At 40.0% G+C, this 17,041-nt stretch overlaps 1 protein-coding gene across 1 annotated transcript in view; it reads right to left on the bottom strand.

Moving 5' to 3' along the window:
- Nucleotides 1-17,041, bottom strand: part of POU2AF1 (POU class 2 homeobox associating factor 1) — a 70,323-nt gene that overhangs the window by 28,929 nt on the left and 24,353 nt on the right. The window contains exon 2 of the mRNA XM_030505465.1: nucleotides 12,869-13,411. Within this exon, the coding sequence (XP_030361325.1) occupies nucleotides 12,869-13,067 (199 nt within the window). The 5' untranslated portion in view covers nucleotides 13,068-13,411. The remainder of the gene's footprint in view (nucleotides 1-12,868; nucleotides 13,412-17,041) is intronic.

The following is a 17,041-nucleotide window of genomic DNA, read 5'->3' as shown; positions in this document are numbered from 1 at the left end:
AGAGATTAGTTTATTCTGCTACAAAGGAACTGAATGCTGCTGAATACAATTCTTAGTCTTGTTGATAAATAGGGTAGACTTCCTCATTTTTAGATAAATACCAGATGTCACAATTATTAAAGAAAACCAAAAAGCAATACTATACACAATACTGAACAAATAAAGTAGTTCAGTAACCTCGGAAATTTTACAGAGTTGTTTTTCAGGGTTCTGCTCTTATTCATTGTGTTATTACCCAGAGATTAGTATAGCAATGCCTGGATCAAATTTCACAATTAAGTGTTAACTTCGCATCTCATGAACTCAACTGCTCACCACAAGCAGGGTTTTGCTTGCTATGTCCTCTCAGGCCAGCCAGAATCTTACTGAATTCCTGCCTTCATTTTCTACAGGAAATGTTTGTTGGTTTGTTTTATTTTTTAAAAATATAGAATTATTTCCCCATTTGCAAAGTAACTGCTTTAGATCAAGGACAAGGGATAATTATTTTTACTCCTGTTTCAAAGATGCAATAATACTACAAGCAATGACAATAGCTCCAGCATCTCTGATCTTCCCCACTGTTGGCTGTAAAGACCAGGTACTAGGTGCATGCTTTGGATAAGATTTTCTTGGTATATCTCAGAAAAGCATGACAAATTTTCAGACACGACCAGCATAAATTCTATAAATGAGAGGAAATCTCTAGAAGCTTTAAATTTCTAAGGTAATCAGGAAACATTCAGCATCACATTTCTAATAACTGCCAAAGGGCAAAGTAACATCCTAACCCTACCCATCTCTGTCAGGGCAAGTTAGGGGACACTTGCCTCTTTTTTCCCACGTTGAATCAGCTACATAGTCAGTGGCTCTTCCCTTGTTACATAGTCTAGGCAGAATCATGCCCAACCATACACACAGCAAGTAGCATTTTTAGGTCTGTATGAAATCACTTCTCTCTTTTCTTATGTAGCCATGGTAGGACTGTGTTAACTGACCTCAGCAGGAGTCACTTCCCTGGTGCTGAAAGAATCTGGATGAAGGCCATAGGGAGTGAAATATAATCTCAGTGTATGGGAAAAAGCCTCTGAAACTTGACCCCAGATTACAAACCATTGTTGTTTGTGACTTTCAATATATTTGTCCAGAAGGGAAAAATGGATTTAGGGCCTTTATTTTCTTATCCCCACTTACGAATTACTTTAATTATTAACTCTAAATAAGCAAATTTTTATGTAGCTAATTGCAGTTAATAGGAGAGCATTTGCAATTTGGTCCATGTTAATTCTTGGCTCATTCAGCTGCTCTGGCTTGCTGAACGACTAATAGGCTGCCCTTCTCTCTCTCTAGACTCCCTGATATGCAGATATGAAGAAACAATGTTTATATGGTTTGGGTTTTTTGGATTGTTTTTTTGAGATGAGAGGTTCTCTGAGGTTGTAGAAGTTGTAGAAGTAGACAGTTTCTGGCAATTATCTTGAGTGAATGTTAGAAGTTGTTCGAATTCCTTTCAAAGGCAGTAGAAATTCAACATCAAGGGACTAAGATATACTGGAAAAGAGTTGTGTGCTAATAGAAGTGGTTTGCCTCTCCATCTACTCTGAGAAGTTCTACTCTAATACAGGTAACTTGAAGCTTACCTGCTACAGGGAATATAAGCAGGACATGAAACTGCCCTTACTCTTTATACAGAGATTCATTTGAACACAAATCTTCTGATATCCCACAGAGAATCAGACACCCAGACAGAAGATTTAGATTTCAAAAAACACACCAGGCAGAGCAGAGTATAAGAGATCAGGAGTCACCTGTGAGATTAAATGTCCCCCACGTAACCCTTTCACACATAGAATTCACATAGCTACTGGAATAATTTTGACCGGTGCAGTGAATTGTACAAATTAAAATATCATAGCTAACTGTACAGTTTGCATTTTAGTGTTTTCTCCCCTCACTGATTGCTGCCCTATGAGCAACCCACTGGAGAATCACCAAACTTTTCTTTGTGTTCGCCACAACTGAGCCTGTATCAAGCCCAGCCAGACATACTCAGTTATTCAGTCATCACATGTCTTTGAAGAGCAAACTCAATACCTTTGTATACATGCCTCGCTTGATGACAAAACTGGTACACCAAGAAACCTCATGGAATATTTAACTACCATAAAGAAAAAGTGCAAAGGTCCCAATTCAAATAGCACATGTTTATGGTTGATGTCAGGCTAGCACTTAACTTCCTGACTTAAGTGCTTTACTGAGTCCCTGCCAGCAAAGGCAGACCTAAGACAACTATAAGATAAAACATGGCAGAGAGCAACCTTGTATCCTTAAGTGACATTCTCCACTTGATCACCACTGAGTCTGAGATTAAGCAGAAAAAGAAAGAAAACTGATTGTTAAGCATTTTATAGCCATCTCAGTCAAGATGGGACAAGAATGAAGAGAAAGGATTTGCAAATATAAGTAGTGTAGGAAAATAATCTGAAAAATTAGGGGTTTGGGCCTCAACTTCCCCACCTTTGTTCACATGGAATAGGTCACTTCTCAAACTAAGCAAGCAAAACTGAGTAGCAACAGTCTCCCAACAGAACAACAGCAGATCCCATGCACTTGTGTCTGTCAGGGGCAGGAATTAAAAGGTGAGACAATATTGTGAAAGAGTTGGAGAAACCAGGTATTTTGACTGGCTGCCAGCCATGTCATTGTATTTCAATAACTAAGCGGATAAATGATCCTTCAAAAAAAAAAAAAGGAGAGAAAAAAACCCTGTAAATAGAGAAGACTGCTCAAGTGCCCAGTCTGAAAAAGAATACGTGTTTGTGGCTCTAGCTCATGGACACAAAATATTAACCCTAACTGTGCATCCTTACATTGAGTCTACACTTTGCAGAGCCAGCAATAAAAAAAAGTCAAATAGAGCCAGCTCTATAGCTCTATTTTACCAGAGCTTTGCTCTGGCACGGATGTACAAGTCTAAATTAAATTCACACCCCTATTAACAATTCCAAAAAGCTACAGAGAGACAAAAAGGGATATTTTCTGAGACATGAATGGCAGAAAGCAGAACAGTCAATCTTGAGATTCGGAAACATATAGACAGTAGAAAAAAGGAGGAGTAAGTATGATATTTATAGCAAGACATTATAAAGACATTCAGAGTGAGAGTCGACTGCCTTATGTGCATCTTCTGCCGAGATGCTTTGGGGTACCCAAGACGTCTGTGAGGAGCTGGCAGGTGTGACACAGCACTCACAGACCTGCACTCTTCAAGGGGCTGTGGGACATGCAGCTTACCTAAAATAACAAGATACCTAAGCACATGAATCAAGCCATAGATCACGACATGATCTGTGCCACACAGTCCCATGTGTTCTACAATACCCACATTTAAATTCTACCTTCTCTGAATCCTTTGAGATTAATAATTTCACCTGAGCTTCCACCTGGGCTGTTCTAAAATAGTTTAAGTCACCAATTCTGTAGGGAGAGAAAAGTAATGATAACGGCATTTCTGCCACATTCCCCACTGATGCACATTTTAAACCAACACTGGGGAGCACAGGGAAATATCGGTAAATCTGATTCGTTTCAACATGAGATTTCTCTATATTCCCCTTTATGCTGCTCGCTCTTTGTAGCTGATGAGATTTGTTGGCTAGTGAGGTTTTCCCGCGATCTAATGCACAGCACCATCTAGCGACAGACCTTCGGATACCAGGGACAACAGTTTCTATCGCGCTCTCGAATTTCTTGGCTCGGTTTTGGTTTTTAACTGTCGTAAATTAAAAGGATGATGGAAAATTAAACACAGTAGATTTTCAGCATTTAACAAGAAACACAAAGTGCTGAGCCATGCTTCGAAATCACTTCACACTGGTACTCTGTAACTACAGAGGAAACATCTGCAAATTTCTTCTTGCAACATCTTTCCAAGGTCTGTCTGAATAAAAACCTTTCTTACTGAAAAAAATAGAGTGAGAAGCACCCGAAGAATAACCCATCACAATTCTCCCAATAACAAGATTTTTTTCCCTTTTGTCTTTGCATGCAGATTAGGCCCCTAAATGTACACTTCTGCCTTCAGCTTTGCTGAGTATTTGTGACAGCTATAGGCTGGTGAAAATCTATACCAAAACAAGATTAATACCTGGGTAATTATTTGGAAAGCTGAGAAATCTTGCATATAATTTAGGATTAGATGATCAATAATGGATTTGCCAAGTCAATGAAGTAGAAACACACAGCACTCACAGCTCGTCTATGCCCATGGGAGGTCACTGTTGCTTCATAGAATGGATCAGATGCGCCAGTTTTAGGTTAACAACACAGTTCAGATCAGAACCACCAGCAAACCACTTTATAGTAGCTCAGAGTTAGTTTCTCTCCTTACTTATGATTTCCAGAAAAACACCAAAAAACAAGCATACTATTGTACATGTTTGCGTGGAGACTGAGTTCTCAGAGCTGTACTCAGAAGAAATCAAATCACATCTTCAGATTCCCTAAGGCATTGAAAGTGGGCAGATCAAAATGGTCTCTTCACCCTTGATAACCTATAGTTATCCTCAAGACCTCAAGACCTGACCAGACAACTTAGAAGAGAACTGAATGCTGTTGACAGTTAACTGACTCTGCTTACTACGTACAACAGCATTGGAACTAATGTCACAAGGAGAACCGACTTTACTTGTCACCATCTAAAGAGGTGCAAACAGTCTGGAAAATTTCTTTGTTGATATCCGTGGGGGACTGAGTAAAACTGGCAATCTGACACAAGAGAAATTTCATCATGGTTGAATAAAAGGTATTGTAGGTAGGTAAAAATAGTCTGAACATACCATCTCTGTCATCGCTAGGGAGCTCTGAATCCAAGGAAAACATTTAGAAGTAGCCATGGGGCACTATTAAAGAATAGTCAGTAGCAGATAATTCTTGGAAATTTGCAATAAAAATCATGCAAAAAGTGACAATGATCTTGTCAATTGCACCTCATTACGGCTGCAACCCATGTATGAAAACTGACCAAGTCCATATCCTATGTTCTAATTTCTGTCATCTAAAGGTAAAGCAGAGGATGAGTGGTTACTGGAAGAAAATAATCACCACTAAGTGAATATACATCATCTTTCACCTCACAAATCTAATGATTTCAAAGCCATAGGAAAGCAGTTCCCGTAGGAAAGCAGATGTCCCAGTTACCAGAACAGGCACTCTAAGGAAACCTGAATGACTGCAGTTGGGAAAAAGAATTAATTCTGGCTTGCTCCACAGTTACTGCAGCAAGAGGTGAGTAGAGCTCATATTTCGGAGTCACCAAAATGACTAAGAGCTGCTCAGGTTCACTTGCTCAGCAGAGACATCTGTCATTATAGTTTCTTTCTGAAGCAGCATATACACACCACTGTCAGCAGACATCCCAGATACAATTGCCCAATGGCCTGTCTCAGCAGAGCTAATTAGGTATTCCTGTTCACTATGGAAATATGAGACAAACTCCATGTCTCACAAACTCAAAGACTGCAGCACCGCAATCCCATTTCACTGGCAGCGTGGATGTCAGCAGTTAGAAGCATGCACATCTAGAGCACATTATAATTTAAGCTTTCCACTGAGGGCATGCAAATGGAACCTCCACGAAAGAGCACTGCTTCCCAGGAGAGATGCTCAGAAGAAGGAAAAATCCAGTCACGTTCTGTACTAGTTCTGCATTTTATGCAGCTTCATTATTCAGTAAGTGCCTTCTAAATTACTAGTCATCCATTTAGTTCAAGACCTATTTACACAGTGCAATGATCACCTTTAAAAAGAATTATGTGCATGTGGTTGATATTTTATTTGTATTCTCATCAGACATTGAAAGCACATGCAGGAGAAAACCTTATGTTTGGCTCCTACAGTAGTGCAAATTAAACCCACTGTCTCCTGATCCCTACATATGTGAAAGAGAATATTAACAAAGGCAACTTTGCCAAGAGGATTTCATAGTTAGGTGAGTTAACAGTTGGCAAACCAACAGCATCTAAAAGGAAAGACAGACAAACACCTAACCCAACAAATGCCGTTAAAGTGGGTGTGTGCGCTAAAGAAACATGTAGCAACAAGGGATGAAGGAAGCTAGAGAGCATTCATCCTATACCCAAAGATATAAAAGGAGTTCTACCCACTGGCAGCATAACCTGAAAGTTACATGGAGAGATTTGCAGGGCTGCCCATCAATAATCAGTCAGAAAGGAATCGCTCTAATAACAATTAGAGGAAGTTCCACTGGGAACTTCCAGATGGTGGTGGCCCTTTTTGCTGAAAATATTACATCAGTAATCAGAATACCTAAACCAGCACACCAGTAAATAACCAGTATACCTAAAAAGGAAATAAATTAAAAGAGAAAAAGGAAAAAACAACCACCCAACACAAAGATCTGGCATGCAATTTTTCCTATGGGGAAGCATGAAGAGAAGATGGGAAGTACAAACCAGCCTCTTCCAAACACTCAGACAGTTCTGTTTATGACCAAACCTGTGTTTTGACTTCATTCCTTTCCCCAGACAACTGTCACTGAAGACCTTTATCCATTTCCAGTAATACTTGTATGTGTATATATATATATATATATAAAAATAAGGCTGATAAGAGCTGATTAATTGAAATTAGAGCAACACAGTATTCACTTACAATATCAGGTACCTATTGAAGTTGGAAGCAGGAGAACCACAAGATTCCCAGTTATATAAATACAAAGCCCAGGAGACTGTTTCTTGTAGTGGCCACTTTCCAAGGTTTTTGTTGCTAGTTTTAGAAGTCTGCTTCTCTTCTCATGGCTATAGGAATGTATTTTGGTCCTTTCTGTACCATAAAACCAGGCTAATTCCTGCTTTCACTGTGAATGTAGTAGCATACTATAAACAAGCAATGAAAACTATTCAACATATGGGTTGGAGTATGGAAAAGAAAAGAAAGATGATAAATCTCTGGTGTGATTTACTGCCCAATAAATACAGTTATTCACCACAGTAATTTCCTGTTTGCATTAGGCCAAATTCTCCCACCTATACAAATGTTGAGTAGTTCCTTAAATGAGGCTACTGATTTGAACAGTACCATTTACAGAATAGTAGTGTTTCATGTCACTAAGGAACTTGACCCTGCCTCCAGCTTGTTCTAGACTCATACAATGTATAAGGCAAAGTGGTTGAAACAGAAGGAAAATATTTACCAGAGCAGAATGTGTCCTTAGTTAAAAATAGACACTCTTTGTGGCTGTCTCCATGTCAGGAAGGTAAATAACCTTTTAACTTCCAAAACATTCTTTAACAAATCCCTTAAGCAAACTTATTACAACCCATTAAGGAAGAAACTGGAATATTGGTTCACTACATGTCCTTTATCCCCAAACATGACCTTACAGAGCCCTGTGGATTTCACAGGAATAAGAGAACTGTGTCGCTCTTGTTAGTTGAAATCATGGGCAGCCATGCAAATATGTGGGTGCACTGACCTTGCCTCTCCCCAGTGCATTCATGTTTTTCAGATCCAAACAGTAACATTACTAGATAGTAAGACCTATGGGCAGGGATGCAAGTAATAGCCTTCCCAGTGCTACTGCATGTAGATTGGGTCCTGATTCTACTAGCATCACATCTCCTGGCTTTGATCAATACCTAAATAATTCTTTCAACACCCCCGAGACTGGAGTTATTACACTCAGTACAGGATATAGAAGACAGAGGATTGTGCAGGTCTGCAGAGAGGAGTCATTATCCAGTTTAAACTAAAACACATACGTAACATTGATCTTCTATTTTGCTCCAGGAAGTTTGGCTGCTTTCTGCTCAAACTGATATATAAGATGAATCTGCTTGGGAATAAAGCTGGAATGCTTTCCAAGACACCACTAAGGAAGCTGCTGCATTTAATAAGCATTGTAATCTTTCTCCAAACTAGGTACTCAAGAGAAATATCTGCTTATTGAGTCAAAATGTCCTAGCTCACAAGTAGGATTCTACAGTGAAATATATTTTCCAGGGACATGAGAATGCAGTTTAAACCTGATAGTGAAGCCCCCTTGTGACAAAGAAATAGACTTCTCATAAGAAGAGTATCCATCCAAATAGATTCTTAATCCTACTGAGTTTTAGTAGCTGCACCTGTCACAGTATTTAAGAATCCCTCCTTGCAAAAACAAAACCAAACCCTAAACCCCCGAACAAACAGAAACAATATTGTCCTTAACAGAGCATATAGCACTCCTCTCTCTTCACAGATTCAAAGCAATGCTGATGGTAAACGCTGTCCTTCTTTAGCTGAAATCTCATGTTTAAGGATTATTATTTCTTTTTGCTTCACGGAGGCTGTGAGCAATAGGTCCTCATTCACAGCCTTGGCTCTTTCCTAAGAATTCACAAACCATTTACTTCAGGATCAGTTACTTGTTTGCGCAATCCTGTCAACTAGTCTAATGGTCAGAAGCTGCTCTTCCCTACTCAAGCCATTTGCAGTAAATCAACCAGAGTTGAATTTTTCTGCCTCGTACCTAAGCAAAAATACTTTTCAACTTGTACTCAATATCTTCTTGGGAAAAGTCATTTCTTCATCAGCTGCTGCTGATTGTTAGGAAAGAGGGTGGGGCCTTCCCAGGCTGACGTCCCTCAAGCCATACCTGACTATAAAGAGCAAGGGAGAATTGCAGCCAAGAAACTCTCAAAAGCTGTTTCCAGTGACTGCTGGGATTCCAAGGCTGGCTTTTCTGCAGCTGCTGTAACTTGTTGCTAAAAAGAGAAGGAAGCTGAACTCAGCTCATAGCTGCTAATTATACTGGAGAATTAAATACAATTACCATGTTCTCAATGTGAAACTGGACTGATTTTTCTTTCTTTTTCCTTTTTCTTTTTTTTAAGACAACCGAATAAGCTTTTCCCTCCCCTCTTCTGTTTCATCATTTTTGACACACACAGTGGTAATGTTGCAAACAGTCTGCATGAGTCCTGAATTACTGGTCAATCAAAACACCAGTGAAAATGAAAACTCTGGCTATAGTCCAGGCCAGGGATCTCCACTGCCTGGGGAAACGGCCAGTCCCAAAAGCTATTTTCAACAGAGCCCATCATTGCCAGACTCTGGATTAACTGAATTTAACGCTGCAAGTCCCAAGATCTACCTTCCTCCTTCATGTAAACCTCAAGAGATGTCTGCTCCCTCTGGTAAGATCAAATCTTTATTCACCTTTTCTACTTTATGCAACACTATTATGCTTCTTTTGCAAAGTGGTAAAATACACTGATTTGCAACTGCTTTAGTGATAGCAGAGAGCTGTACTAACAGTAGCACATATTAGGCTTCTATGGCAATAATATCAAAAATATACAGCACACTTTCCTACTGATGTCTTGTTTTTATTTTGTTATGGTCTGCTGTTGAAGTCAGAAATTATTCTGTTTTGTAAAGGATGCTCAATATTCCGCCATTTCTGTCTAGCATTTTGCTGATCATTTACATTCTGAATTGCAAGTTTGGTTCTGAATCTAACAGCAACGTAATATATATGACCTTCTTAGTTATTAACATTATAAAGTCATATGAAAGTGTATTTGGTGAATCACTGCCTTTGCTGAATTCTTCAATTTCAAGGATACATTTGACATTTAATCTGATCCATCTAATAGCATTTTTACTGTAAAATAGCTTGAAAGATAATAATATATTAGTGATTGTTTGGGGGTTATTATAAAGCTTTTTAGGGAGGCCTTTGAAATACTCTACAGAGTTTCATCACTAAAACACCAGTCTAAAAAAGGAATTATTCTCATTTCTAGAACAATCGGAGAAATAAACTATGGTTTTTTGAGGTTCCAAAGTTTTCATTATTCAGTGACAGGTTAAACATTCAGAAATGCCAGAAATCTTAGGACGAAATGGCAATTCAATATATATTCAAAATGCACTATTTGCTACTTGGGATTCAACACCCTCCTTCTGAAAAGGTGTTGGTCTCTCGTGCCTGGAGCAGGGAAGAGAAACAATATCACACAACCAGAAACTACAGCTTGTGTGGCTGGTTTCCATGCCAATATTACCTATTCTGAGACATCCCAAGTTTGGGGAAGTGCACCATTTCCATTTGTTGAGCTCCTACAGTTCTCCACAGCACTTAGCAGCTGCTGAAGCTATAGAGTGCACACACAGATTTTAGTCAGGAGGAACGTTGCTACAGGCACCTCGTGTTTTCCTTAATGCTGACTACTCACCCAAGCTTCATACACCTTTTTCATTTTAGGCTGCTGCGTGGCTTAATCGTAAGTGTTTAAATCACAAATGATGTTTCTATTCCTCATGCCATGAGCTGCACTAGGAAGAGAATCTTCCCTCTGCTCCAGCAAGATCCTGCTGGATGACGCGTTATTCTCAGTAGCCCACAATCCAACTCCCAAAACTCAGGCTTATTGGAACAGTGAATTTCTATGTGGTGTATTCTATGTGCTAACTAGTTGGGAAGCCCCTGATCTAATCAATAAAGCTATCAGTTTATAATGACAATAGCTGTTACTGAATGCATTCTATATGAAGAAGATAATTCTCGAAAGGGGGAGGAGGGTGGGACACAGTATTACATAAAAGGTATTTCAAAAGCAACATATTTAAGCTCCTAATCTGGGCAAGTCTTTCAAGTTTAGGGATTCAAGTACAAGATGGAAGAAGACCTAACACAAACAATTACAGAACAGCTTGTTTTGACGAAGACAAGCTTGTTTGGACAACTACATATATTCTCAAATAACTATTACATTTCACTACAGAAAATCATTGCTTCCCTTTGAATCACACCACATTGACTTCCAAACACATCAAGAACCTCTGGAGAAAGACTCTGGATATAGTATCACTATCTCAATTTTGAAACAGCTCTGTTCCTTATCGTTCCATTGAAGTCAATATAACAAACCACAGGACAGATAGGAAATTGCAAAGTCAGCAAAAGATTAAAACCAGAACATGACTAAGAGGGGCAGTAATCTAAACAGTGTTGACATATTCCCCAAAAGTAATCATGTCCTCTAAGTCACTATGGCACCCTGAGCTGAAGGGCATCAAGAAAAACTGTCCCAACCCAAGTCTCAAGATAGTGTATTTATTTCTGCACAACTGAAAGCTTTAAACCAGAAACATATGACTTCCTTTTCTTCTTATTCCCAAGCATTCATCTGAATTTCCTTCTGCATTGCTACCCTGCCCCTATTGTCCTCTTTCCAGCTCCAGTGCCACATTTACACTTGGTACTGTCTCTCCTCTTCTTGCAGTCAAAATTGAAGAACTGAAGCTGTCCCTGCACACTACAGTTTAACAACAGTCTTCATGTGGTAATTTGCAGGTTAACTCAACTCTCTGCTTATGCCCTCAGATTAAAGATCCCACAGCCAGCTTTGGGGTTTGTTTGGTTTGTTTCCTAAGAAAAGGATTCCCTTTGTGAGGTCCCACAGTCTGTTGTAGTATGAGACACAATGCATTAAAGCAATTGCTGAGCAGGAAGTAGGCCAGAGCTAAGGAATGCGGAGAGTGATGTGGAAATTTCCCACAATTGATGATGAACATCAGAATCACAAGCCTTCTCTCAGGGTGACCTCTTCCTCCCACTGTCCTACAGTAGCTCAGAGAATTATGTTACTTTAAGCATCGTGTTATGACTTTTCCAGACTCTGGACTTAGGTCTGATCCTCCTCAGAAGCGCTACATGGGTGTGAGAGTAAAGATGCCGGTACGGGAATTACTGAGAAAAGTTCGTCTTTCCAAAGGCCTGGACCCAGCTCACAGCAAGGTGAGGACTCTCCTTGAGTTTAGAAAGGCTGCTCCCAGAGGTCTGGGATCCTGGTATGTGCAAATCACACACTCAACTCTGCCAGTGTTCTGGAGAGGTTACACCCGCAGCCACTGCTTCTTCCATCTACCACCTTAATGGTTTTGATGGAGGTGGAGAACATACAAAGTTTTAAACATGACAAAGGCCTATGCTAGGAACATTTCTAAGACAGTGACATCAAGAACCTCTTCATGCCGTGGATACTATAAGCCACGCAATCAAGCCAAAGATGGCCCAAGAAACAATAAAAATTTTGCTCTAGCAACCCAAATTTCTGAACAACTTGCAAAAACAGCCCAAGAAGCTGGTAGACTTCCAAATACCTGCTCTGTTGTAAAGATCTTGATAAGGCTGCCATGCATTACCCACTCATGGAAATTTATTCACCTGCAGTCTCTCAATTCACTTTGTGCTACAACATTTGCCACTGTGTCATCTTCTCTTACGTGCAAGCATCTCAGATTGAGTTGGGTGTTTTTGTCTCCTCAGGAAGCCTCATTAATGAAGATGGTAACCAAAGGATCCTCAGCAAAAAGAGGTTAGGAAACTCCTCTCTTGGTAACAGAGCCTCCTTTTCTAGTAGCATCATCACTGTTAGCTACTCAAAGAGCCAGACCACTTCTCTTATGCAGTCAGTGACCCATGCTGGTTCCCAGCTCCCCTTAAATTACAGGAGCAGGCCAGCTGTGCATCACCACCATGTATGTGTTACCTATCTGTTATTTGGGGCAAAATTTCTGACGCTAATATCTTTTGCATGTGTCTCCACCCCAACCCCCAACTCAAAATAGCTTATTTCTTCATTTCTTTCCAACAGAAAAGAGAAGAGTTCACCCTTATACAGAGAAACAGCTTAGACAGGTATGCATAACACCTTCAACTCTGTGCTGCCAGCCTCCCCAGGCATATTTCGCATTATATCACTGAGTGAGAACAGGACACTTCATGTCTGATTTCCCTCCCTCATTTCTGCCCTCCCCATTTTTGTTGCTGTTTCAGAGCAAGCAGAATGTTGGGCAAACGCTAAAAGGCTTAGAGGACCTCGATATCCTGGTGGAGGTACTGCAGGAAGACTTGAACAAAAGCCAGTTGAAGGAGGAGTCTCTGCACTCTGTGCCAGATGGCTTTTGGCAGGGCTTCTCCACGAATCTGCAAGCCTCCTGGTGGGAAACTGGAGGAAGCAAACAGGCAGCTGGTGGCCTGCAGGAAAGACGCCACAGCTTAACCAAGTTGCATTCATACTGCTGTTTTAAACATTCCAACTCAGTATTGCAGGGGGAGGTAGAGACTTCTTTCCACCATGATCAGAAAAACATGCAAGAGTCCAATTCACCTGGAATATTCTCAAGGACAAGTGAGAAAGAGAGTAGATGGTGGATGCAGGATGCACGTACAAGTACCCAGAAAGATTTCCTGAGGCATTCTTCACAGGACACATCTCCACACTTTAACCCATCAAGAGGCTGTTCAGAGATGCTTCTGGAAGCTCACTCAGGCTCTGCAGACATTGAAGGATATTTGAAGTCAACCCCGATTTCTTTCACACAGCAGGATCTCTCTGCCATCTCTTTCTTCCAGTTCCAGCTACACAGGGAAGAAAGTTTACTGAGAAATATCCCAGCAGACAAACTGCTTGCACCTGATGAAAATGGCAACAGGTCTCCAATTTTTCTGTAGAAACGTATTGATTTCTATTTCCTGGGGCACCTCTTGTCCTGAGGCTTTGATCTAACTTCAACTGTTTGTTTTGGGCATACTTGCAGTAGAGGCTTCCTTGCTCAATGGGAAGCTCACACTTGCCTCAGTACACTCAATTGTAGACAGACAGCAAAAATAGAAAGATTCCATATTCACAGTAATATTGCCAAACTACAGCTGATATCAGGACAAATTCAAAGTGCTAACAATATTAAAGGCTGAGTTGTATACGTAGGTGTTCACAAGAAAATGAAAATCATGCAAAACAAGTAATTGCTACTGAAAAAAAGAAAGATATGCAAAAGAGATCTTTTCCATGATGCAGACACTCTCAGGATAATTACCTGTGTTATTAGTTGGTAATAAAAATGGGTGGGAGGATTACACCAAAACATATATATGCTGCTAGTCTAGAGCATAGACTTCCAAAGAACTAGGAGTGGCTGTTTTGCTAGAAATCAAATGAAAGCAAAGGTTTTACTGGTTCCATTTTCCCTAGAATGGCTTAGAGAGAGAAAGAGCTGTTCATAAAATGTGTGTATATATATATATACACACACACATACTTAAAATTTCTTATTAAGTTCCATACAGTTCAGCTAGTTTGGGGAAGCTAGTATCAAATCAGATTGACAGAAAGCATGACATAAACTGTCCTAGTCTTGGTAGGAAAAAGATTAATTCCTGTTCCCATAGACAATCCCATTTTCCCAATTTAGTGTATTTATAACCAACCTAGGCAAAGCTAAACAGAGCATTGTTCTCTTCCACGAAGTACCATAGTTTATTCAGAATAATGATTTTCCATGCAATGAGATTACAGACTTCACTTTTCAGCAATAATGTAATAAAGTTACAATGAGCCACCCACTACCATATTCCCTGCATATTTTTTAAGCAATACAGACAAAATATTCTCACACAATAACAAATTTAATCACAATTAAGAAGTTCAGACATTTCTGCTATCATGTTTATGTAATATTCACATAAAATTTCCAACAGCCCATTTACCTCCGTGGAGTATTTAAACATCAGGTTACACGCTCAAAAGAATGTATGAAGGCAGGACTACACACCAAATAAGCTAGTTCTGCTGGATGGTGAACATTATCAGTTATGTGTCAACATCCCCCTCTTTTACCCCCTCCCTCCCCCAAAAAAAAGCAAACAGCAACAAGCATCACAGTTATTCAGACTTCTTCAAGGATATGCTAGAAGACAAGGGAGAAATAAACAAAATCAATGCATGCATTATTTTTGCTTCCAAGAGGAAAAGAAGACATGCCCAAATTTAGGGGGCGGGGGGGAGTTAGTGCTTTTCAGGATTAAATTCAGGAGAAACACTTGTAGTATTTTGAGTAGTTCAGCAAGTCTGAATACACAGAAGACATTGAGCTCTCCTCCTCCCTTCTCTTGATTTTTCAATATCTTTCACTCTTTTCCCTGTACTGAAGGATGGTTTAAAAAAGGAGGAGGAAATAGAGGTTGTTAGCAAAAAGGAATAATGGAGTTGCTCAAGAGAGGAGAGGAATGGCATAATAGTAAGAAGGGAAGACCAAGAAATCCTGACCAATAAAATCAGCAACTTCATTATTTGTATAGAGACTAAACAAATTAAACGCTTAAATATCCCAAGATATTGGCATTTGTGAACCTTAACATTTCATGCCTTAAAATTCATTCTCAGTGTTATTTTTAAGTATTTTAACCACTGCTTTGTCTTCTAATCATTTAAAACTGTGTTCCATTCCAGGCTACTGCACAAGGCTGTCGCTCAGGGTAAAAGAGCTCTGACTTATGCACTTGCACAGAGATTTGCATCTCTAAATAAGATCAACGAGAAGGATGCAGAGAAACGGGTAGGATGCTAACTTGCCAAGACAGGGGCATTTTCTATCACATACATACATCTTTCAAACCCCAGTCAGGCACCAAGCATCCTTTTGGACATGGTGTGTCTACTGCCCTTGCAAAGACAGGAAAACAGGAACAGGGAGGAAGTACTCTACAAATTTTTGCCTGTAACAATGATTTGCTCCCATTCTTCTCTTCTCAGACTGCATTACATCTTGCTGCAGAAAAGAATCAGCATCTGATGATGAGTGACCTGATATCCCTAGGAGCTAATGTCAATGAACAGGACCGTTTTGGGAAAACTCCACTCCATCTGTGTGCAGAGAATGGATATTTGAGGGTTTTAGAGGTAAGCTGGTCATATATGTTGTACGAAGAGATGTGAAACGATAGAGGAAAGACAACAAATGCATGTTCTTCATTTAAAAAGTATATGAGGGTTTTCTGTGCCTGAAAACTAGCTTTGGACTAATGTGGTTAAAGTAAGATGGAGTTGGAGGAGGGGGTATTTTGGCACTATCAAAGATGAGGACTTATCTCAATCTTCTTTGTCTCAGGTTTTGAAAAATTGCAAAAACAACGGGGTATGTGTGGAAGTGAATCTGACTGACCATTACGGTAAGAGGAAAAGCTAAACTGCATAGTTGATTAGTGTGGACTCCACCAGTTTCAGATTACAGATTTTATCTAGGCCAAAGAATGTTCAATTTCATGTTTAAAACTGAAAAGTTTAGGAGGAGAGTCAAACAGTCTTTATAGAGCTCTCCCTTAGGATTAGCCAAGTGTGGGATAGTTTACGCCGGTGAGGTGCTCAAGAGCTGGATATTTTGACTTTTCTGTGGTCTGTTCTGTTCAGGTTTAACACCACTGCACTGTGCTGCTCTTGCCCACACTGTCTTAGTAGCAGAATCTCAACAGACTGATACCAATACTGACATGGGAAGATTTATCAGACTACGCAAAGATCAAATTCTTGAAGGAATTAACTGCTTATTACAAATGGGAGGACAACTTGAGTTACAGGTGAGGGCCAGCAGCAGTCTGTTTGCTGTGGCCTTAAGTTCTCTTATTCTTTAGCAATCACAGCTTTTGCTGTCATCTGCAGGTACTAAATTCATGTCAAATTACCACTACCTATCTAAAAATTGAGGAGAATACAGAACTTATGTGTTTGCTTCAGAGCCATAAACCTAACGGACAGAACATTCTTCAAGAGGTAACTATAGCTACTTTTACGCAGGCTCTACCATTTGTACCCAAGAAACTAAATGCAGTAATGCAAGCTGTACCATCCTGTAAACACACTAGATGATGCTTCCAGCCTTGCCTTATCTTGCATAGGGCAGGAAATCCCCTGGGAATTCCTGGGGAAAAAGCACTGTATGAGCTCTTACTATACTTGGTCCTATCCCAGCTCTAGGGGACTACTATATTTGCTATAATTTAGAGCGGTCTAGTTGCATGCAGGTGCTGCCAGCATACTGCTCCCGCCTGTCCCCATTCCAAACTCCTCCTAGCAACAGTGCCTTCATTTCCAACATTTTACAGCACACCAAGCCAGATAGAGATGTCTCTGAAGCAATCCCAGGGGAATTCCTCCCGTGCTAAGAAAGGAATGCTACAGGTCCAAGTATTGCCACTATATTCCATTACCTTCAG

The sequence above is a fragment of the Strigops habroptila genome, chromosome 17 (genome assembly GCF_004027225.2).
Source record: "Strigops habroptila isolate Jane chromosome 17, bStrHab1.2.pri, whole genome shotgun sequence".
In the NCBI taxonomy this organism is placed as follows: Eukaryota; Metazoa; Chordata; class Aves; order Psittaciformes; family Psittacidae; genus Strigops; species Strigops habroptila.
The sequence above is the reverse complement of the archived record's forward strand: the minus strand, read 5'-3'. Positions and strand labels throughout refer to the sequence as shown.